At 37.2% G+C, this 23,754-nt stretch overlaps 1 protein-coding gene across 2 annotated transcripts in view; it reads left to right on the plus strand.

Moving 5' to 3' along the window:
• Window positions 1–23,754, plus strand: part of PAPPA (pappalysin 1) — a 266,709-nt gene that overhangs the window by 194,552 nt on the left and 48,403 nt on the right. For both annotated transcript variants that reach the window (XM_003757073.2, XM_031954192.1), the window contains exons 14-15: window positions 4,380–4,548; window positions 16,728–16,911. In XM_003757073.2, coding sequence (XP_003757121.1) covers window positions 4,380–4,548; window positions 16,728–16,911 — 353 coding nt within the window. The remainder of the gene's footprint in view (window positions 1–4,379; window positions 4,549–16,727; window positions 16,912–23,754) is intronic.

Raw genomic sequence — 23,754 nt, forward strand, 5'->3', positions numbered from 1 at the left:
TATTTACATGGAAAACATTTGATTATTTTTTTTTTTGTCTTGCTTACAAAATGTCAATAGTCACATTGTTTGATTTCACTACCTATCATATTGACTATAGAATTACAATCTCTTAGAGGTCTCTACATGATATAATTCAGAGGCCTCCAGGAATTGCAGAAAGGATTTCAAGGCTTTTTACAGAGGCTTCCAAAAGACCAAGTCAGAGAATATTATAAAATTACAGTGGAAATCAAAACAGTTCAGTATCTATCGCTCCATATGTGTTACCTTCCATTTCAAAGGTGTATAACTTCAGAGCTTGCTACAATAACCATTTGATGTACTAAATTAAACTCATCATTTCAAGGTATTGTTGTAGTTGTTGTTTCTTAATTCTGGATTTTTAGGACACTAAATTGAGTTATCAGGAGACATAATTTTGCCACCAAGTCAATGTACACTTTGGATGGGTTGCTTTCTTTCTAATCTTCAGAAAAATAATAGCTTAATGAGGATTAGAGTTGGAAAGGACATAGACATCAGTTAATCCAACTTTCTCATTTTTCAAATTAGAAAACTGGAACTGAAAGAGGAAAGATAATTTTCCAAGGGTCAACCAGCTAAAGTAATTGGGATTTGAATTCCAGATAACCCCAAATCCAATGTTCTTTTCATTACTCCTTCAGGAGATCTTTTCAATTCTAACATTCTTTATCCTGGCCTTAGACATTCACTAGCAGTGTGACCCTGGGTAATTCATTTAATCCTCTTTGCCCCAGTTTCTTCATCTGTAAAATGAGCTGAAGAAGGAAATGGCAAATCACTCTATTATCTTTGTCAGGAAAATCTTCCCAAAATAGTGTTAAGGTGAATAGGACAGAACTGAAAAACAAATGAATACCAAAACAAATGGCCTAACTTTCGGCGTTTTTTAACTTACCATTATACAATTTGTACTTTGACATTCTTTGTTCATAGAAATATCTCCAATGGAAGATCAATCCTTTTTAGGCACCTACTTTGGAGCATACCAAAGACCTACTTTTCAAAGAGTCACACCATTTTAGATCATTAGAACAGCTCTACAGCTGTAGTTATCTAACTAGATGCAACCAGAAGAATATCCAACAACATCTTTAGAATTAGGACCCATCAAGAAGTTGTGAGGCAGCGTGGACATAGTGAGTAGAGCTTTGGACAGGGAGTTAATAACTGGCTTCAAGTTTTGTTTTAGATATTCACAACAGCTGTCTAGTTGGGCAAGACTTAATCTCTCTGATCCTCAGTTTTCTTATCTGTAAACTCGGAGGGCCAGATGGTCTGAAATTTCTTTTAATAGTAAATATACAATTTCATGATCCTATGATTTACCAAATGCTTACTATGTACCTCACCCTATTCTAATAGGTGCCTATATTTACAAATATAGAATCAAAACTGAAACATCAGATCCAGAGCTTGTGATTTTTACTGGAGAAAGAAAACTAACACTTATTCAGTCATTGGGAAATGGTACATATAGAATTCCATCAGGTCCTAAAATGTGGCTCAGATGATAAATTCTATGGAAATCCACATGAGATAGAGATGTTTGTATATTATATTAGTCAGTGAAGACTTCATGGAAAAGATGGGGAGTTAAGCTGGGATTTAAGGAACATATAATATCTAGATTGTCAGAGAGGTGCAGGGCAAGTAATAGTCAAGGTGTAGTGTCTAGTTAAAGGTTTAGTCACGGGAATGAGCATGGAATGTTTATGGATCATTGAAAATATTGTCTGGATGGGGCAGCTATGTGGTATAGTGCGTAGAAGATCAGCCTTGGAATCAGGAGGACCTGAGTTCAAATCTTGCATCAGATACTTACTAGCTGTGAGACCCTGGACAAGTCATTTAACCCCAACTGCCTTATCCCTCTCCACCCCCCAGAAAAGGAAATCGTGCCTGGGATGGGATACAAGGTAAATGGCATTGGTGAACAGAAGATAATGACAACTAATAAATATATGATAATAATAACAACAATGATGATGATGATAATATCCAACATTTAAATAGCACTTTGAGTTATAGAAAGCTCTTTATAAATATTGTCTCATTTTATCCTTACAACAATCCTGGGAGATAGATGTTAATATTATCTCCAGTATACTTTGAAGGTTTCAACCTTTTCTTGTATTATCTCATTTGATTATCATGATCTTCCTTTAAAATAAGTACTAGAAACATTATTATCCTCTCTTTACAGCTGAGGAAACGGAAACTGAGAGAAAGGCTAAATGTGTTGCCCAGGTTTACATAGTTAAGGAAATATTTGAGGGAGGATTTGAAATAGCTCTTTCTTGACTTCAAATCTAGTATTAGCAACCCTACAGTGGTCTCAAGTTCCAAAGCTCGTCTAAGGCCCAAATCTGAAATGTTTGTATTGACTATTGACTAGTTTAATGTACTGGAACTCTGTATTCATTTCAATATTGCTGCTTTAAAAGAGTCTTCAACCAGTGAATTCAGATTCTGAAGGATAAACACTTACTCTTTTCACAGGATCTTTGGCCAAAGAAGGGTATCCCTGATTTTATCTACTTTTTGGCCATGAATCATCATACAGGAGAAATAACTATTTCATAGGTTCATCAGTTTGGAGCTAAAAGGAACCTTGAAAGTTCAAATCCATTATGTTTACAGATGGGGAAAATAAGACTCTGAGAGGAGAGATGCCTTGGCCCAGGTCAGACAGGATTGAACCCACATTATCTGATTCCAAACCTGCCACTCATCCATTTCACCATATTACCTCCGTAGGCAAGCTGTTTCAACATCCACTACTAAATAACCCTTGCATTCAAAGACTTCTAACTTAGGTCTCACTTGAACATTTATCATGCTCATTTTAGCTCATGTCCATCATCATGCCAAGTAACTGCTTCTGAGAGTGGTAAGGAAGAGATCCAACAATATTTTGGGACGATGAAAAGATCCCAAAGCTTCTGACTGGCACCTGCATCTGCCACCCTTTTAATGAACCCATACCTTCTTCTTATGGGTTTATCAAGGATGGGAGAGAGATATGCCAGATGGAAGGTATACATAAATGGAATATAAATTTCTTTCACAGAATAACAATACCAAGAACTCATAGTTCCCTAAACTTGCAGAGTTTGTAAGGTGCTTTCCTCACAACAACCCAATAGTAAAGTATGTACTATTATGAAGTCTGTTGTAAATATAAGTAATCTATGATTGAGAAGGGTTAAAGTAATTGTTCCAGCATCAAAGATAAATAAATATTGGGGCTAGGATTTGAACCAAGATCTTCTACTTCCAGATCCAGTGTTTTCCTTTTTTTTTTTTTTTTTCATTCATATATTAGTATGTTTCAGTGTTCTCTATTGTTTACATAGAGAAGATTTCAGGACCCTTAGGATCTAGATAAAAGAACTTTGTTCCTGAGCAGGAACTTTACATTGCATTCATCCAACCCTTTTTCTGACATGCATTTAATTGGCACAGTGAATAAAGTACTGGACCTGAAGTCAGTAAAACTCATCTTTGTGAGTTCAAATGTAGCCACAGACACTTACTAGCTGTATAACCCTGGGCAAATGAATTAATCCTGTTTACCTCAGTTTCCTCATCTGTAAAGTGAGCTGGAGAAGGAAAGGGCAAACCACTCCAGTATCTTTGCCAAGAAAACTCCAAATAAGATCACAAAAAATCATATATTACAAAAATAGCTAGATAACAGCAATAACAACATTTGACTATGGGAAAACAAGGCCTAGAGATAAGAAGTGAGATGACCATGATAGTTCTGTATTTGTAAGTGCTGTACTAAAATCTCTATTTCCTACCTCCCAGTCTAGGGGTGTGTGTGTGCATGTGTGTGTGTATGTGTGTGTGTAATGATCTTGTTTTAGCCCCAGTGAAATTCTATCTCTGAGCATGGCACCAATGAGTGGTTTGTGGGAAAGCTTAGTTATTCTGTATTCTACTAACCTCAAAAGCTTAGAGATATTCCTCAAACATCCTTTACTTCCTCTTAAGAGGTTGGTACAGATCAATCACTCTTGAATTTATCTACACCCTTCTTGAATCTATTTACATTCACTGCCTGTATAACCTCTGGGAGTAATGAGTTCCTTATGTTTATTACATACTATATGAAGTGGTATTTCCTTTTATGTGCCCTAAAATGACTTCCTTTAAATATCAAGAGGATGTCTTAGTTCTAGGGTTCCCAGATTTGGTGAGTGGATCCATGTTTACTCTCATCATGTCCTTCAATCTGTTTTTCACTTTGATCATATCCTTCTTCAATCTTCAACGTCCCAGTGACTTGTGACTAGATGTCTACTTGTTAATGTATGCTAATGGCCCATTTCTTGTTTCCTTGACAGCTGTGTACACTTCTCATGTGAAGCCACTGACTGCCAGGAGTTGAACATTGAGAATGCATCTCTGAACTGCTCTAGCACTGAACGGTACAACGGAGCCCAGTGCACCATCAGCTGCAAGATGGGTTATGTTTTGCAAATTCACCGAGATGATGACCTCATCAAAAGTCAGGTTAGTTGAATAGTCCCTTCCAACAACTTGCAGTCTAGGAAAATCAGTGTCGAGGGCAAGGCTTGAGGTAAGAGAGGAGGAAAAGAATCACTCAATTAACATTTTTTAATGTACCTACTATGAATAAAATCAGACACTATTCTAAGAATTGGAATGTCCTCACTCCCTCGCTAACCCAGCTGTGATCATGCTTTTTGGAATTATTTCAGACAGGGTGATTCAGTCTTTGCTGACTACACAAAATCCAAATGGATTCTAGTGACACTGCTCTCATTTTCTTACTCTTGCTATTATGATCACATAAATGAACTTGATTCATAATATAGAATTATTAATGTAGAATTGAGGTACCTTAGAGGTCCTATAGACCAATGTACTCATTATCCACATGAGACAGTTGAAGAGAGATTGTTATCTGAGTTCACATAGCTAGTAAGTAGATGAACTGTAATTTGAATCCAGATTCTCTTACTCAAAGTTTCAGGTTTCTTTTCATCTCTAGCATACTGATTCTCCTTTAGGTTTCAGGACAAATAGAATTGTGAGATTTAGAGCTGGCAGATACCTAAAGATTATCCAGTTCAACAACTTCATTTTATAGATGAAGAAAGTGAAATTAAAAGGATGAAACAAGTCATCAAAGTCATACAGATAGTAAAGAGCAGAATCAGAATCCTAAGCTATGTTCTGGAATTTTCCAATTCAGTACTCATTCCACTACTGGATGAACCATGTTTCAATCCTCTAAATTAGAAAAAGAAGAAGGCATGTTACAAATTGGAGTTTAGTGATGATTTGTGTATGTTTCTATCTCCCACTTTCCTGCTCCATGCAATTCCACCTAGCTATGTGCCAAGACCTGGGATAACAAAGCATTACATTAGAAGAACTCTTTCTCCTTTGGTTCTGAATGATATTCCAGCTTCATCAATTCAATATAGAGTGAGAAAAGATTAAACAGTGTATTTCCAGACAGACTTCCATGTATTCACATTCATACTGCACTATTTATGAGACCTCTTGGACAGGATAGAAGTAAAACACATAAAAGATTTTCAACACCATTGAAAAACAACATCACAATGTGGCAGAGAGGACTTTGCCATCTTAATGGCATCTGCGTTGAGATTGTACCATCAGCTCAGCATGGTTTTAGAAAACATAGACTAACAACTGTGAATTATTAGGCCAGGAAATATGGCTTAATATTTTTTTCCACTCAAAACAAATGAACTTGCTCTCCCCTAAAATAAGGGAAAGATAGTTTTTTTTTTTTTTTTTTTGGATGGAGGGGTATGTGAAACGTGAGGGGACAGACATTTCAACACTCCTAGAAACATTTTCAAGAGGAAGAGTGTAAGTCTGGCTTCATGTATGAATTGGATTGAAATGAGTCAGCTCAAGTTTTTTCATATAATGATTCTAAAGGTAGAGTAGCCTCGCAATTCCCTACACATAGTTTATGCACTGAAACAGAACACTTGGTTCTGATTTCTGCTTTTACTAGAAGTGTATATGACCATGAACCAATCTTTGTCTGCCTAGAAGTTGCTCCCACAGGAAAATGGGCAGAGTATCACACATAACACTTTGGTCTTCTTCAAAAAAAGGTTTTGGAGGCAAATGAATATAGATATGTGGTATATAGCTGATATCAACATAAGATACCATTGCTTTTAGAAATCTGCCCACTTCTCCTTCAGTATCATTCTCTGTCTAAAAAGATTCTTTGCAAGAAACACAGATGGGGTGATCAGTTGTTCAAAGCCAAGTTCAAATGCTTTGCACCTTAGTCTGTGGCTCCTTCTTTCCTTTACATTGGGGCTGGGACTCATTTGGGGTATTACCTGCACCCCAGAGTTGGCATTTGTTAGTTCCATCTCTTTTCTTCCTCTTTTCCTAGTCTTTCAAATCAGTTTATCTTTCATTAAAGATGTTTGGAAATAGAATGGGATAACATAGATTGGTAATCAGTACCAATTGAGGGCCTGGTGTTGCCTGTGTTTCTATAAGGACTACGCATGGAACTGGAAATATGTTCCTCATCATCAGATGGAAGAAGCCTTAGGGGAATTGGGTAACGAAGGCAGCCTGACAGAGGCAGCATCTGCTTGGGCAGAGAGTAGGAATCACAAAACACCATCTCCCAGAGCACGCAAGTTAAGATGCCATGCCAAAGAGTCTTTATGAGTCTGGGGTGACCTATTCTGTCTGATTAGGCAGAAACAAGTAAAAGAATTGGTTGAAAGAACTGAGAATTTATATGTCTGGAGAAGTAAGAAATCAAGATTCAAAGTATAGGATCAAAGATTTTAAAACTGAAAGAAATTTTAAAAACAGTTCAGGCCAACGATTGTCTAATCTTTTTTGTTTCACTGACCCTTTTGGCAATCTAGTAATGCCTTTGAGCCATATTTTAAAATAATATTTTTAAATGCATAAAATAAAATAAATAGAATTACAAAGGAAATCAATTATTTTGAAATGCAAATTTCTTTTTAAAAAAACCACAAGGTCCAGGTTAAATACTCCTAATTAAACCAAACCCCTTACTTTACATCTGAGAAAACTGGCCTAGAAATATAAAATAATCTGGAATAATATGTCAAACACAACTAATTAAGTGGCAGATCTGGGGTTCATATTTAACTTTTATAACTCCAAAATCAGGACTAAGAGAAAAACCATCATTACTCCTTTTATCCTGTGGATTTACAAAGACCAGAACTAGAACCAAAAAGTCCTAGACATTACAAACAAATTATTAGAATTTAGGTCAACATAAGGAAGCACTTTCTCATAATCAGAACTAACAGTGTTCTAAGATAGAGAGAAGAGACACTATAACTTGATGTATTTAAGAAAAGACTGGGTGACTTCCTGATAATATTATCATAGTTGAGATGTTGAATTATGGAAAATGAAGGATCTTTTGGGCAGCTCCTTTCTTCTTCCCTCCGCTCCCTTCTCCTCTCCTTTTCTTTCCTCTTTCCTTTCCTTCCCTTCCCTCCCCTTCTCTCTGCCTTCCCCCCTCTCCTTTCTCCTACTCTCCTTTCCTCTCTTCTCTCCCCTCCTCTCCTCTCTGCTTTCCTCTGCTCTCTTTTGCTTTCCTTTCCTCTCCTCTCCTCTCTTCTCCTCTCTTCTTTCCTCTTCTCTCTTCTTTGTCTCTCTCCCTTTCCTCTGCTTTTCATAGTTGATGTTCCTAACCCCATATTAGCTTCCATCTTTTTACTCCTCCAGCATCCCCAGGATCCCTGTGCCCTGTCTTACCCTCCTGCTTAATGGTCTCTTCTCAGCTCTCCTTCCTCTTTCTTTCCCTGCTTCCTATGGGCCTGTGAGTTGTCTTGCTTCCCTATCCCTAATGTTGCTCCAACAGAGAGGTGTTATTTAAAACCCAGCAGTGCCTTTGCCTTGTGCAAAAGCATCATTAATCATGCCAGCAAAAGAAAGCAGCCGCTCATGTGGGCTCAATTAGGAGCACAGTAGTGGGCACTGGTAGGAGAGGACCTGGAAGGGACCATGCAGCTGTGCATTTTTAAGGGGAAGAAACTTCACACATGAAGCATCTCCTGAAGAAAGCATAGTTCTCAGGCCATTGGAAGGAGGTGTGGCTTTAAAGCCTCTTCTAGAATCCCCCCAAACTGAGTATTATTGTTTTAAGTTTTAGTTGTTTTAATCAACACTGGCTTATGTGGTGGCAAGTCAGAGAAAATCGTACTGTCTTCTCTTTTTTTCCTTCCTTACTTCCCTCCATCCTTCTTTCCTTTTTTCCTTCCTTCTTTCTTCCCTCTCTCTCCCTTCCCTCCCTCCATATCTTCCTCCTTTTCTTCTTCCTTCCTTCCTTCCTGTTTTCTCTTCATTTTTTGTCACTTCATTTTTTTCTCTTCTTGATTATTTCTTTTAGTATCTTTTTTATCTTTCTTGTTCCTTTTCTCTCTTTTTCTCTTTTTCTTTCTCTGCCTCTTTCCCTCTCTTTAATTTCCCCTTTACACCTTTCCTTATGCAAAACCCATTTGGGAGAGTAACAAAGGGGAACCACACCAGGTGGTGGTGACATTCATGGTCCTCCCCTCTTCCACACTTTCCTCCCCCCAGATGACAGCTAATAAAAAGAAAACAACAGCTAAGGCTGATGCCATCACACCTCAGGCTGTGTGGTCTCATCAGATCTCATGGAGGTCAGTGCTGAGAGCAGGGACCTCCAAGAGAAAGCACTAGACCCTAGACCAGTTTCTCACTCAAGAGATGGTGCTGTTCCCTTTCAATCAGCCATGAACTGTGACCACTTTATAAAGCAGAGGAGGTAATGTGACTAGAGACTTGGGTCTTCATGTTGATATGTCAACTGAGGCTGATCAGCTGGTAGTTGTGTCCTTTCTAATGGGAATTAGATGCAGTGGCTATCTTGCCATTAGGTCCCATGGCTATTGGAGTTTTGCCCATTGCCTGAGGTTATCCCTTGCACAGCTGCATCTCTGCCAAGGGAAAAGTTATGATCTAACTGTATATGTTTTAATTAGTAAAACACTTGAAGATATTTGGAAATGAGAGCTCTATGAACTTGAAGTACTGTTATTGTTATGTTACCTTTCTTAGGCTTTTGGAAACAGATCTCTCTTGTCTGAAAACTAACAGACTGTTAAATTCATGGGTATTAGTCTGACCTCCCTGCCAGTGTAGAAGAATTATTTTGGGAAACATCCAAGAGTTATCAAGAATATGTACTAGTTTGATAAGCTTCTATAAGAGATGATGGGAAGTCTTCAAGCAAAAAAAGAGGAAGTCATTGAAACACTGTTCTTTTCAGTGAAAAGTCCCATTACTCTAGAAAATTTCCATTACCTGTTTGCCAGGTTTGGACATGCTAAAAACATAAGTAAGAATCACTTGGAAATAATTTTTTTTGTTTTGTTTGTTGTTTAAAGATCTCAACAAAATAACTGATATTTCAAAATAAAGATATAGATAACAGCAAAAAAAGAGGCAATAAAGTGGCTTCATAAACACTGAGATTCACTTTGAAACCTATTTGTTTCAATTATTTCATCAGAAACTTGATGAAAGAATAAAAATAGAATGCTCATGAAATTTGCAGATGATTCAATGCTTATACAGTTTGTTAAATGACTATAAATCAGAAGTTATTATAAGGGAAAACACTTTGTAATGCTTAAATGCTATATAGGCATGAGTTGTTAATTTACCCAAATATGTCTTGAAAAACCAGAATGATAGAACAAGTTTAATAAGATAGAACAATTTAAATTCCAATATATCTGCATTTTTTTTAATCATATAAGGACAAGGTTTATCAAGGTAACTGTTCATGTGAAAGGTATTTGGGAATAATCATGGGTTACAAATCCAATTGGCAATCAAAAAGATAATGATTCATTAAGAGAAAAATTGTATCTAGAATGAGATATGTAACTATCCTGTCTTGTTCAGGCCACATCTAGAATATAGGATTCCACTCTGGGCATCACATTTTAGGAATGATAGCAAACTGGAATATATCCAGATGAGAAGATCCAGTATGCCAGGATGGAAAATCATTCCATATGAAAACCAGTTGAAGGAACTGGGAATATTCAGAATGAAGAAGAGAATACTTAGACTGGTTATGATTGATATTTCAAGAACTATCATGTGGCCTTGTTTGATACTTGTTCACCTAAAATAAGAAAAGAATTAATAGAGAAAGAAGAAATAGAAAAGGCCATGCACTTGCTGCTACTTGGCAAGTCAGATGGGGAGATGAGACAGCTGTCATTCTCACTTTTTCTATCCAGAGACAACATTTCTTAATGTTGTAAGGAGTAAGAAAAGGTATTTGTATTTGTATATGTATAAACACACACACACACACATATATATATATATATATATATAATTAATAATAATAGTAAGATTATTTTTTTCTTTTGTTTTTATTAAAAATTAGGTCTGATCAGTTTTCTGCTCGGTAAACCCTAGTAGTTCCCTATTACCTCTAGAAGTCAATGTAATTTGGCATTTAGAATCCTATACAACCTGGCCATTACCTTTCTTTCCAGCTGTATTATATGTAGTGTTCTTCTTCAACCACTATATGGTACAGCCAAACTGGCCTTATTGTTCCTCATTTTTGGCATCCCATGTCTGACTATCCTTAGTACTTAAAATGCTTCCCCCATCTTTATCTCCATACCATTGAGTCTTCTTAGTTTTCTTCAAGACTCAGGTAAAGAATGTCATCTTTTAATCTGAAGCCTTTCCTAATCCTATCAGCTGATATCCCCTCACACACACACACACACACACACACACACACACACACACACACACGCACACACTCAGAGTTGTCTGATGTCTGTTTTTCATATCCATCTATCTACACATGTGATTCTTTGCTCCTGGATGGCAGGCATGAATTCATTCTCTTTATATTCCCAACATCTAGTACATGGTAGGGGTTTAAGAAATGTCACTGATTGCTTATTTACTTGCTTTTCTCCCACAATAAAATACAGTTTGGTACTGGGACTAGGCTAGTGAAACAGAAAAGGAAAGGTGTTGGATTTAGAATCTGAGGATCTGATAATGGATGGGGTATGTAACTTTGGATCAGTTTCTCTTTTGTTTTCTATAGTCTTAATTTATTTATCTGTAAAATGGGGAAGTTAGGTCAGATGGCTTATAAAGTTCCTTTTATCTCTAAATATATGATCCAAATGATCTCTAAAGTTGCTTTTATACCTGTTTTTTGACTTGATAAGATATTCCAACAGTGTGTTCCTCTTTCCCCCACTCCCCTCATAGGATTGCTCAATCAGGTATAAATAAAACATCTTGTTGGTTGGTTGGGCTTGCTTTTGTATGATGCAGAGCATCTAATAGGTAATGGAGAGAGAGTATGGGAATGGGAGAGTCCTAGGGGATTATAGTATTACAGCTCTGACATCGGCTTTGTGCCCAAGGCGGTGCAATGTCCTGTGCTGCCCTAGGAGACATTGTAACTTGCTACTGGCAGGACCTATTTGTGCAATGCTTCTGCCTTTGAAAAGGTGCCCACATGGGAGTTTCCAAGCCATTGGCTCCTTTCTCCCTTCTGAACATATCCATGTATCAAATACAGACAGGTCCAAACTCCTACGGAAACAATTAGGGTGTTTTGGCACTAAGGAATTTCAGGTCCCTTTGATGTGTGTTGAAAAAAGAAAGTCTTTTGCTTTTAAAATCCCAGATCAATGTTTGGCATTTCAAAACTCCTGTGATTTGGCCAGCATTTTTCCTCAATGAAACCCTCAAGGCCACAGGTGATGACTGTCACTCACTTGGCATTGTTACCGGTGGCTTCTCCCTCCCTCCAAGCACTATCTTTCTCTTGGGGTTTGGATCTCTTCCACCTCTAGTCTATTGACAAAAAAAGACAAAAACAAAACAAAACAAAACAAAGCAATCTCATTCTCTTTCTACTACCACTGTCCTGCAAAGAATTATTGAATATCTCCATAAAGTAGTGCAGTCTGGTCATCTCTCTCCACAGAGAAATAATTTGATTCACATAAAGAAGACATAGTCTGTGAATTCTAGAGACAGGGTTAGAATCCAGGTTGTCCATTTCTTCTTTTCTTTGTGCTATACTGCTTCTCAAATATTTCTCTCAGTTTCCCCGAATTTCACAAAGTGAACATTTGTAGGATGGCATGCAGCTCTCATTCTATAGATCTTAAGCATTTTTCCCATTAATTCTCTGTTCCTACCTTGAGTCTAACTCAACTAGCAAACTAATCAGATAGCCTTTTTAGCCAATGTTTATATTTGTTTACTCATTTATTTGTTTGGTGAGACATTTTGGTTAAGTGCCCCGTCCAGAGTCACACACCTAATAAGTGTTAAATGCCTGACGTTAAATGTCAAATTTGAATTCAAGTCCTCCTGACTTCAGACCTGGTGCTCTATCTATTGTGCTATTCAACTATCCCTCAGCCAGTATTCATGAAAGCATCATCTCTAATCCAAAGTCACTTTATCCCCATATCTTCCCCCCAAAATTGAAGAGTCATTAGTGGAGTTGAGAAAGAAACAGAGTAAAACCTCTAAATTTTGTGATCTGACTGCTGCTCTTCTGCCAAAAGAAATAATAATACTTCTGGCTGGTCATAATGTGCTTTGGGAACCACATATTTGTAGCTTGGATAGAAGATGTCATGGTATGTTAGAAAAGATACTAGACCTAGGGGCAGAAGTTCAAATTTTATACTAGGTGATTATGGGCAAGTTATTTCCTCATTCTGAGCTATTTCTTCATCAATAGGTTGGAGAATAATGTCAACTTTGTTATATACTTACCAGAGTTACCATAAAAAGTGTCCTTTATAACTATCCCCCACCCTTTGTTGGGGGGTGGGTCTAAATGTGTAATTTTAGATCTATGTAGAACTCTTGATGAGAAAACATCCTCTGCCAGTACCTATCAACTTCTCTTCAATTTATTCTTAGATAGTTTCTGGGGGATTGGGGGTTGGAGGTGGACACACTGAAAGATAAGTTACTTCTCCAGGATAATACACAGTATATGTTAACATGGGATTTGAACTTGGGTCTCCCTAAGGGACGCTTAGCCATTATCACATACTCTTTTGTAAACCTTAAAACACTCTATAAATATGAATTATTACTTTTTTATTAACAAAAAACAAAATAAAAATCAGATCTTCCTGTTCATGGGAACAAAAAGGAAAAAGATTTCCAACTTCATTCAGTCAGAAGAGTAACCTCCCAATGAAACCCAAGTCGAATACAGAATGTTGTTACATTTGTCCAGAAGTTGTTGCAGCTTTTACAGAGTGGGTACAATGTGTTTATAACATAGTTATACAGATAAAACTGGAACAAGGTTAGAGTATGTTAGTATAAAAGGAGGTGATTTTTCAGAATTAATTTCATAAAGAGACTCTACAGACCAATATGTCAATATACATTGTATACATTTTAACTGTAGTGTTACTGTATATTTGATAAATCCAGTAAAGCAGACCAATGTTATTGGGAATTCTCCATTTTAAAAATGAAATTTTAAATAGCACCATCATTGATGTGGGCTGTTTTTTCCACTGATAGAGATTATAACACATGTCTATCTTCTCAGCTTACGTGCTTCCTGTAGATTCATGGAAACCAAGCTGAAAAGAACCTCAAAAACCATCACGCACTTTCGAGATGAGGAAATATGCTCAAAGAAGTGTTAGTTGCCCAGGATCACTTGGATATTATTAAACATCAGAAGGGAGGTTTGAACCCATGTCCTCTGACTTCAGGGAGAGGATTTTTCACAACACATCCCACTGCTTCTCCTATCAATTTTCCAGAGAGGAGCTATTTGATATATACTAAGAACCTTGCTATGAACTTTGCCACTATTTCATGGCTATAAGTTCACCTAAGCAGCTGGTGGTATAGTTGCTAAAGCACTGGATCTGGAGTCAGGAAGAACTGAATTCTAAATTCTAAGACACTTACTAGCTGCATGACTTTGGTCAAGTCACTCTATCTCTGGTTTCTTCAGCTTCCTAATCTACCAAATGGTGGTAACAATAACAAATAATTCTTAGGCTATGTCTAAAGATAAAATTAGATAATATTTGTAAAGTGTTTTTCAATTCTTGAATTGCTAAATAAAGGCTGACTTGTCATTCTTTTGATCATTAATCATTTGGCATTTGTTATCCTTATTCTCACTATGTAAATAGGCCACTTTTTTTTCTAAGTCATCCATCATCTTGTCAGTGTATTTAATTCAATTCCACAAACATGTATCACTTGCCTGCCATGTCCAAAGCACTGTGCTGAGCAATAGAGATAAAAAGACACAGATGAAACAGTCCTTGCCTTCAAAGAGCTTACATTCTAAAGAGGATTCAAAATTTACAAAAGAAAAGGGAGAAAGATAGCACATTGAGGCATCAGAAAGTCTTCCTAATAGTAACATTAAGTAAGATAACATATAGGTTTTTTTTTTTTCAGTGTATTTTGGATTGCCTGCTATTATAATTCTTTTATTATATCCTGCCTGTGGCATGGTGGAAACTACACCTGACTTTGAAGTCATGGGATTCAAAAGACCTCAGCCTGAATTCTACCTCTGAAGTTCACTAACTGTGTTAGCTTGAGACGATCACTTAAATTGTTTGTCTCACCACTGACCTTGGGGCGAGTCTTGGGGATTTCCATTTCTTCATTTTTAAAAGATGGTTGGACAAGATGGACTTTAAATTTCTATCCAGCTCCAAATTTCTAATCATATTATCTATCCTGTGCTGCCATATACCATCAGTGGGAAATTTTTAATACCCATTTACACACACACACACACACACATACACACACGTATGTATGTATTTGTATAAAAATGAATTTCCTAAAGAAAATTATTGGTCATTCTCTACTCTTTGTTCATACCTCCTCTCCATATTTACCTCTTTGTAAATTTATATTGTATTCCCTCTATCATCTATTTAACTCAGAAACTCTTTGTGTGTGTGTATGTATGTGTGTGTGTGTGTTTGTGTGTTGGATTCTGGCACTCTGGTAGAATTCAGAATCTTTTTAATGAACTTTTAAATGAATAAAATAAAATATATGGGATTACAAAGGAAATATAATTATTAAAAATTTTAAAAATTTAAAAAGATTAAGTTCATGGAACCCAGGTTAAAAACTCCTGATTTGTCTTAAAGGCTTTTTTCTAAGTATAGTGATGGGAGAGTTACTTGCCAATGTATCCTAGTCATATTAGCTCTATCTGACACCTGATGGTAGTTCAGTTCATTCCCTATATTCCCACCCCCGGATTCCTGATGGGACCATTCTCTTCCCTTGTGAAAGAAGCCACAGCTGGTAAATCCACAGCCCTAGGATATGAGATAGAAAAGGAAGAGGAATAACCACATGCAATTGAAATCCTGGGGGAATTAGACAATAGCATCTAATAACCCAAACCAGGGTTAAGCCAATGAACTGGGACCCTGGTCTCATTAAAAGGGTCCCAAAGTCACTTATGGCACAGCTGCCCAGCCAAGAGAATGGGGCAGCATCTCCTAGCAGCAATGTCAAGGGGATTAAGTCAGGAAGACCTTTCAGGATTTTTCCCAGGGGACCTCTTAGATCTTTGGCTCCAAGAGTCCCCAGAGATGTTATGCATTGCCCCTGGGAGCCCCCTGACAGCAATAATGCCAAGGCAGCAGGTAAAGGGGATAAAAGGGAAGGATAGAAAAACAAGAAGAGAGAAGAGATATAGAAAGAAGAAAAAGAGGAAAAGGATGCATAGAATAAGGGATTATAAGGAGAATAATGTTAATAATGACTAACATGTTCATAACAATACATTTCTATAAAACTTTAATTTCACAAAATACTTTTGTAAGAAGTTGATGTGATAGAGAAAATATTACTACCATTATTTTACTATAGGGGAAACTGAGACTCAGAGAAATGATGCAGCTTGATATGATAATGGAAGAACTAGTATAGGATCATAGATTTAGTGCCAGAAGAGACTTTAAAGGCCATCTGATAGTTTAACTTCCTAACTTAAAAAAAATGTGACAATTGTGGTTGAGGGACTTGGTCAAGGTCACCTAGGTAGCATTAGTGTGAGATTCAAAAACATGTCCTCTAATTCTAAAACTTTCCTCTGTTTCATGCTGGCACATCTAACGTGTGTTTTTCCCCATAATGCCATTACTAAATGTATACTTGTTGTGTTCTTGGACCCTAAGTTGTCTTACCCTAACATTTATGCCACCTACTGATCTCTTTCAAGACTACTTGAGAATAAAACAATTTACTACAATGCCTATTTTTTTTTAAATGTAGCTATTTTTAATGCTTCAAGGCACATTATCATTGTCTCACTTGATCCTTTGAGACAGGTAGGACAAAGAATATGGTCTCCATTTCACAAATGAGGAAACTGAGTCCCAGAAATGAGATAGAACTGAGTTGTCCAAGATCACAGAAGTATTTAATGTCAGAGCTATGTCTAGAACCTTAATTACCTGACTGTCCACAGAACTCACAGCTCTGCACAGTTGTTTCTTCTATTGGAGGCAATAGTGTCAGATACACTTATACTTACTTCCACTTCCTTCCTTTTTCTTTCCTTTAATACATTCTCTTGTGTTTGATCCTTTTAGTCAGGGTCTAGTGTCACTGTTACCTGCACTGAGGGCAAGTGGAACAAGCAGGTGTCATGTGAACCTGTGGACTGCGGCATCCCTGACCAGTATCACGTCTACCCAGCTATGTTCTCCTGCCTTGAGGGTACCACATTTGGCAAGAAATGCTCCTTCCAATGTCGCCTCCCAGCTCAGCTGAAAGGTATTGTATATTTACCATGATTCCTTACTTTACCAGAAGTCTTCAAACTAAGGCTGTGGCCAGATGCAGAAGCTGAGGATGTTTATCCCCCTCATCCAGGGCTATGAAGTTGATTTATTTAAAGGCCCACAAAACAAAGTTTTTGTTTTTACTATAGCCCAGCCCTCCAACAGTCTGAGGGACAGTGAACTGGCCCCCTATTTAAAAAGTTTGAGAACCCCTGCTAGATCATAGAAAGCATTGGAGTACCTTTGAAGGGAGGAAGGGATAAACACATATCCCCTTTTTATGCCTATACATATAGGATATATATGTATGTAGAAAGATGATAGACAAATATATATGGATATATGAATAAATACCATTTTCTTATCCCTACACATACATACATGTTTTAAATATATATATATATACATATGTATAAAACACATGCATATGTGTCTGTCTATATGTATGCATGCACTCATATGTTATATATGCAAGTATATTTTATTTATAATTAAAAACTTAATAGTGGTGAGCAATAACCAAGCCTTTTTTTACACTGAAGGCTAATTTGCTGCTGATCTCTCTCAACTAAATGCATTTACTTATTTAATACAGTGTCCCTGAATGCCAAGGTAAAAGGCAAAAACAAAAAACAAAAACAAAACATTAAAGAGACTGACAGATATTTGTCCTTTGAGATTAGCATGAAATCTAGCAGGGGGCTAGTATGGGGAAAAGAATAAAATAGAATCTAAACTGGAACATCCACTTATATGGCATTGGAAACTCACTCCCCCTCTGCAGGATCTCAGTTTCCTCAATTATAAAATAAGTGTGTTAAACTTGATCTGTGCTTACTAGCTTCACAGATTTTTTTCAAGTTTCAGCTAAAATCTCACTTACTACAGGAAATCTTTCCCAATTCTCCCTTAATTCTAGCACCTTTCCTCTGTTGAGTTCAAATTTATCCTGCATATAGCTTTATTTGTTTCCATATCTATTTCTTTCAAGTTTTTCTGGTACATAACTTTTACATATTACCTCTCCCATTAGACTGAAAGCTCCTTGAGAGCAAGGATTATCTTTTATTTTTCATTGTAGCCTCAGCACCTGGCATAATGCCTGATAACATATTAGGTGCTTAATAAATATTTATTGATTGAATGACTTGACTAGATGACCAGTAAGATTCCTTCCAGTTCTACCATTGTATATCCTAAGATTTCTGGCAGCTCTTACATCCTTTGCTTCTGTTTTTATTGATGAAATTGTCCCAGATGAAGAAAAAAATGAGAAGTAAGGAGCACTTTTTAGAATACCATGTGACAGAAAAAAAAAATCACAGTCTGATTTGACTCTGACCAGGAACATAAATGTTCTCAGATAAATCAAGGCACATAAACCCATCTCTGTCTTGAAGGATTCTTACTTTTATCAGGGAATGCAGAAGATTGTGTGGTTAGTTAGCAATCGTCCAAAAACAGTGCTAAGACTAATTGCAAGATTACCTGGAAAACATTTTTTGATGTACTTTAATGATATATTTAATCATATCCATTATCAACTAAAACCCAGAAGGATTGTAGTTATCCCATGCTAAGTGCATTTGGTTCAGTTTGAACAATTTTATTTACTTTGCTTCAACTCAGTTTATGACTTATAATTGTAAAAGTGCATAGGGAAAATATGAGGAATTATTTTAAAGGTAATAAGAAAAAAGACCAAGAAATGAATAAAGAAACCCTTATTCTGAACTTTCAAAGGTATGAACTCAGATTGATGTCAGCAAGATTGCTGTGCCACAAAGCCAATGGGATATCCCCATCAGGATCTATGTCATATTTGGAGAATGACCTTTAGGTGAAGGACATTTAGTTTATTTCCTTCAAGTATCAAATGGACTTGACTATTTGACAGAGAGACACCAAGTCAAAGAATACTTGAGACAATTCAATATTGGACATAATGAAACTGAGTCTAAAAAAGAATTGATTCAAGTTGGAAAACGTTAGGGTTCACCTCTAGAAAATAATTCCATTTTCCTGTCATATGCAGAGTCAAGGACTAACCAACCTTTAGCCTAATCCATAAAATGCTAACTGGAACTAAGCTGGCCTGTGAGGTCAGTATTAGCCCAAGATTCATAACTATAACATTAGGCTGAAGTCATTTTCTTTTACTAAAGCCTATGAACTCATTTCAATATAATTTAATAGTTATCCTCCTATAGTAGCAGAAATTAATTCAAGTACTGGGCTGAAATAACTAAGGAGAGGATAACTTGGAGGTATTGGTGAGGCCTGGAAACTATTGGGAGCACTAACATCACCAAGAGGCATTCCCTTTAATCCTCTCTATTCATCTGAACTCCCTAAGACGTGAGGTGTATTAATAACTCCAGACGGAAATCACATTCCTCATCTCAATCAGAGGCCCTGGGGATGGAAGCTGTATAAATTAGCATTGATTATTAGCATTTTTATTTTGGTTAATAATAATTTCTAATCAGAATGATTTGCACCCACCTGGCTGTATCTTTCTCTATCAGCCCTTTTTTCCCCATGTTCCTTTCCCATATACTATCTCTCAAGGGGGTGTCAGAGGCCCCCACAATGGAAAAGAGGTCCCTGTGAGAATGATCACCTTGATCATTTATGTTAATTGCTCATATCCTTTCCCCTTAATAATCACACATGGATGCCACTAGGAGAAGTCACCCATTTGGACTGATTGTTGTCTTGAAACATACTGATTATCAATCCCACCTGGTGCTATGTCTTCTAAAGCTAGGAAAAGAGTCCTGCCTGGACTACTTAGAATCAAGGGCAGGAAAGTTTGTCCTCACTAAGATTTGGTGACTCAGGTGATCCTTCTTCAAATGTCTTTAGGATAGGAGAGTGTGGTGGGAGTTCCAAGCCTTCTCTGTTTCCTTCTCCATTTTGCTGAAAGCCCATCATGGGCTAAATGCAAGTTTCCTGTTTTTGCCATATCCCCATAAGTGTGTCTAGATGTTCTCTGTCCTAGGAAGCTTATAGCTCCTCTTTTCTTGCACATGCTTCTTCCTCTACTTGGGCCTTAGGACAGGCACAGCTTCCTTGAGTTTTGTACTTGCCCAAGGCAGTAAGGATAGCCTAGTCTGTTTCCAGAATGGGTTATACCTAGCTCCATAAGAAAGTCCAGAGTTCAGTACTTACAATTATTGGGTCTAGTCTGTTGTTACTTCAGATTCCTGGCCTGGTTGCTCATAGCTTTTCCTAAAATTCAGGAATCTCATATATTCAACTTTAAAGATCATCTAGTCCATTCATTTCTCAGAGAAGAAAACTTAGAGGGCAAGTAACCAATCTACAGTCATACAGTCAATGAAAGTCACAGGTGGGATTTGAAATCAGGTGTTCTGACTCCAGAGCTTGAGTTCTTTTCTCTGTAGCAAACTGCCTTTAATTCTCCTGACTCCTCATCTCAAAACTCTTAACTTTGCCTTCTTGTCTCCTTTAATGAATTAAATTCACATGGTATTATAATATTCAGAAAATCCTCTAACTCAAGATCTTTGAAAGGATCCAAAAAAAGGTGAAGATGCTCTTTCAATTATTGTTTGCAGAAAGATGTCTTAACCCTCTCTGAATCCTTACCCTCCCTTTTTTTCCCCGTCCAGTGACTTAATGTTCCTTATACTGATCTCCCCTTCCTTTTCCACCTTGAGTCTCCTAGTATAGGAGAGTCATCTGCCTTCTGAGGGTAAAGACATATTATTTGTTTACCAGAGTCAAAAGAGCACTGTCCTGAGGAGTTAGGAGGCCAAGTTGATAGCACCAACTCTACTACTGTGTGGCCTTGAGCTGGTAACTCTCTTCTTTTTACCTCCCTTCCAGGAATCAGCTTCTTTCTTTGTAAAATGAGGGGGTTGGGTAGTTTTTTAGGTTTCTTCTGGAACTAACAATCTACAGTATGATGTTCTATGTTTTAGGGTCCTTTCCGGCTCTGATAGCCTAAGATTCTTGTTTTAGGACAGGATAAAAGGGTGTTCACTGTTACTTTATATAGCTTTAAGGTTTGCACAGTGTTTTGAAGCTCTGTAAGCTTCTGACCTTGCAGGGATGTTTGTATAAATCAATACCTTTTCAGTCATATCAAGTGGGTGAAGATCACAAATCCCTCCCCTTAGATGGGAAGTTGGTGAAATCATAGCTCACCAAAGGACATCAATTTAAGATGCCACTTTGAAAGCTGGGTCATGAGGGGGACTTCCTTTGAAGAGGGAACTATGCAGATGTGCCTTTTTTGGGTTTTCTATTATATTTGAGAAAGAGCTTGTCATGCTGTCAAAAGCATTTACTTTGGAATGAGCAGACTTGGATTCAAATCTTCATTCTGGCACTTATCAGTTGTGTAAAGTTGGCTAAGACATTTCATTTCTCTAGACCTTGGTTTCCTCATCTGAAAAAAATGAGGGTAATAAAACTTGCCCTGCTTTTTTCAAAGGGTTATTACTTAAATGAGATCACTGATAATAAAACATTTTGTAAACCTTAACATATTATGTAGAAATAACAACCCTGATTACATTGGAGATAATCTCTCCATTTTATCTCTTGCTCTCTCTAAATTTTTCATTTTCTATTATTGTATCCCTGACCCTCTAAATCTGTCTCTGTTTCTGTTTTTCTGTGTGCGTGTTTCCCTCCATCTCTCTCTGTTGCTCTGTCTCCATCTCTGTCTCTCTGTCTGTGTCTTTCTATGTATCTTCTGTATCTGTCTATTTATCTATCTTTCTATCTCACTCACTTTGTAGACTTTCTTGATTATGACTGTCCATTAGTTTTATTCTCTTTATACATGTAAAAATTTGTAAAATTCAACCATCTAAATGAAATTGGATTTGCCCACACTTTTACCAGGAGGGTCCAATTTTAATGAACAATTGACATACGTTTTGGAATTGTCAAGTAAAGGATAAAGTTTCTTTTTAACTCTTCGATATAGTTGGAATCTGCAGATGAGCTGTTGGCATACCATCAATATAAAAACCAGTTTTGTCTATGACATAATTGTCCTTTCTGCTTCCCTGGCCTAGCAACTGAGGAGTTCAGCTATGTTTCTTAAGGTGCAACAATCAATTTGAAGATTCTCTTTCTCTTCATCTTGTTCTTGTTTATTCCTAAATAACTCTTTTCCTTTATTCTGTTCCCTCTTGCCTTTCTTTTCAATTCACTTGCTTTCTTGATTTCCAATGTTCTATTCAGTTTATTGAATGTCTCCTATGTATCAATTTAATATTTGGTAGTCCAGTGATCTGCTTAATCCTCTAATATCAATGAATAAATTTTATTCTCCCTTTTTATGCTATCCTTCACTCATAGAGTTTGGAAGCCTCTCTCTTTCCTGATATATCTATTCCTCAGTTGGTTTGAATCTTGCTTTTACTATTTTCTAATTATATGGACTTGGTCAATCACTTAGTCTAAGGTACCTTCCAGGCTAAAATAATTAACTCCAAACTATGTTCTCTTTTGTCATTAGTAATCTCCACAGCCCCATAAAGATTAGGTCAATAGTGTAATCTTGGATTCTTTACTTATGAGGGGGGGAAACCATGCCAGACCTCTCCCTCAAGCTCCCTAATAGTTCATAACCCTAGACACATTCTTGTTATGCTCCATTCCAAGTCCTGCTTGGGCCATGGGCTACTGGGCAGTAGCCTGACCTATGGCCTAGACTCAGTGTCTCTACATAATAGAATGTCTGGCTCCAATACCTTCAGTGGTTTCCAGACAATGGTACTAAGTGAACATCACTAGGTAATGAAGTAAGAGAAAAGGAAGTGATTGGAGCATGTAGTCCCTGATGCCCAGGAAGCTTCACCACTTTGCAGGAAACTGAATGAATCACTCTCTCACTCCTGCTGGCTCATCTATTTGTTGACGTCAAACTGTCCAGAGTTTGTAATATAACAGTTCATCAACACAGAAGCATCTGCTGTGTTTGTAGACAGTGGCCTTTATTTCACTCACTGGATGAATCATGCCAGACAAGGAAGAGGAGAAAGAGGTGGGGAAAGGAATCAAGCACTAAAGAGGAGCACCTTGCTAATTTGTTAAATGTGCAAAGGAATGAGAAAGGGACAGTACAGCTAAATGGGCAGGAAAGAAGATAAGAAATGCTGTGTTGCCTTGTGGGAGATCTGAGCATGATTTAACATAAAAGTAACTATATTAAACTCAGAAACCTAGATTTGAAATTTATTTCTTCCTAGTTACTACCTATATGTTCTTGAGCAAATCATTTCTCTATGGGCCTCAGTTTCCCCAACTATAAAATGAGTGGATTGGACTAAATAATCTCCAAGTTTCTTTCCAGCTCTAGACCCTATGATCCTTGACTGCCTCTGCAATTGACCTCCCTTTAATCCCTGAATCCCTGTGTTTCACATCTTTCCAGCATGGAATGTCTCTTGTAACTTGTCAACACCATTCCTTAATAAGCAAGTGACAAGAAGGATGTTGAGAAATGTGAGTTGCTTCTCTCTTGTCTCAGGGAAACTCTGGCCAAGCTGTTTCATTATATTCTATCATCTAACCAGATAAGGACAATCTCACTGTATTTTACTTTTATTTGCAAAATCCAAGTCCATTGATGTTGGTCAGTACAAACATGGGCTATGTTAGGAAGTGTCATTCATTTGGGTCCATCAATAAGGTTCAGCTCAACATTGAAATTTGAAAATCATTATTTTTAGCAACTCAATTTGAAGGCTACAAAGACTTTGAGATTTCTCTAGAGCAGGGGTCCTCAAACTTTTTAAATAGGGGGCCAGTTCATTGTCCCTCAGACTGTGGGAGGGCCGGACTATAG

Source organism: Sarcophilus harrisii, chromosome 2, assembly GCF_902635505.1.
Source record: "Sarcophilus harrisii chromosome 2, mSarHar1.11, whole genome shotgun sequence".
Taxonomy (NCBI): Eukaryota; Metazoa; Chordata; class Mammalia; order Dasyuromorphia; family Dasyuridae; genus Sarcophilus; species Sarcophilus harrisii.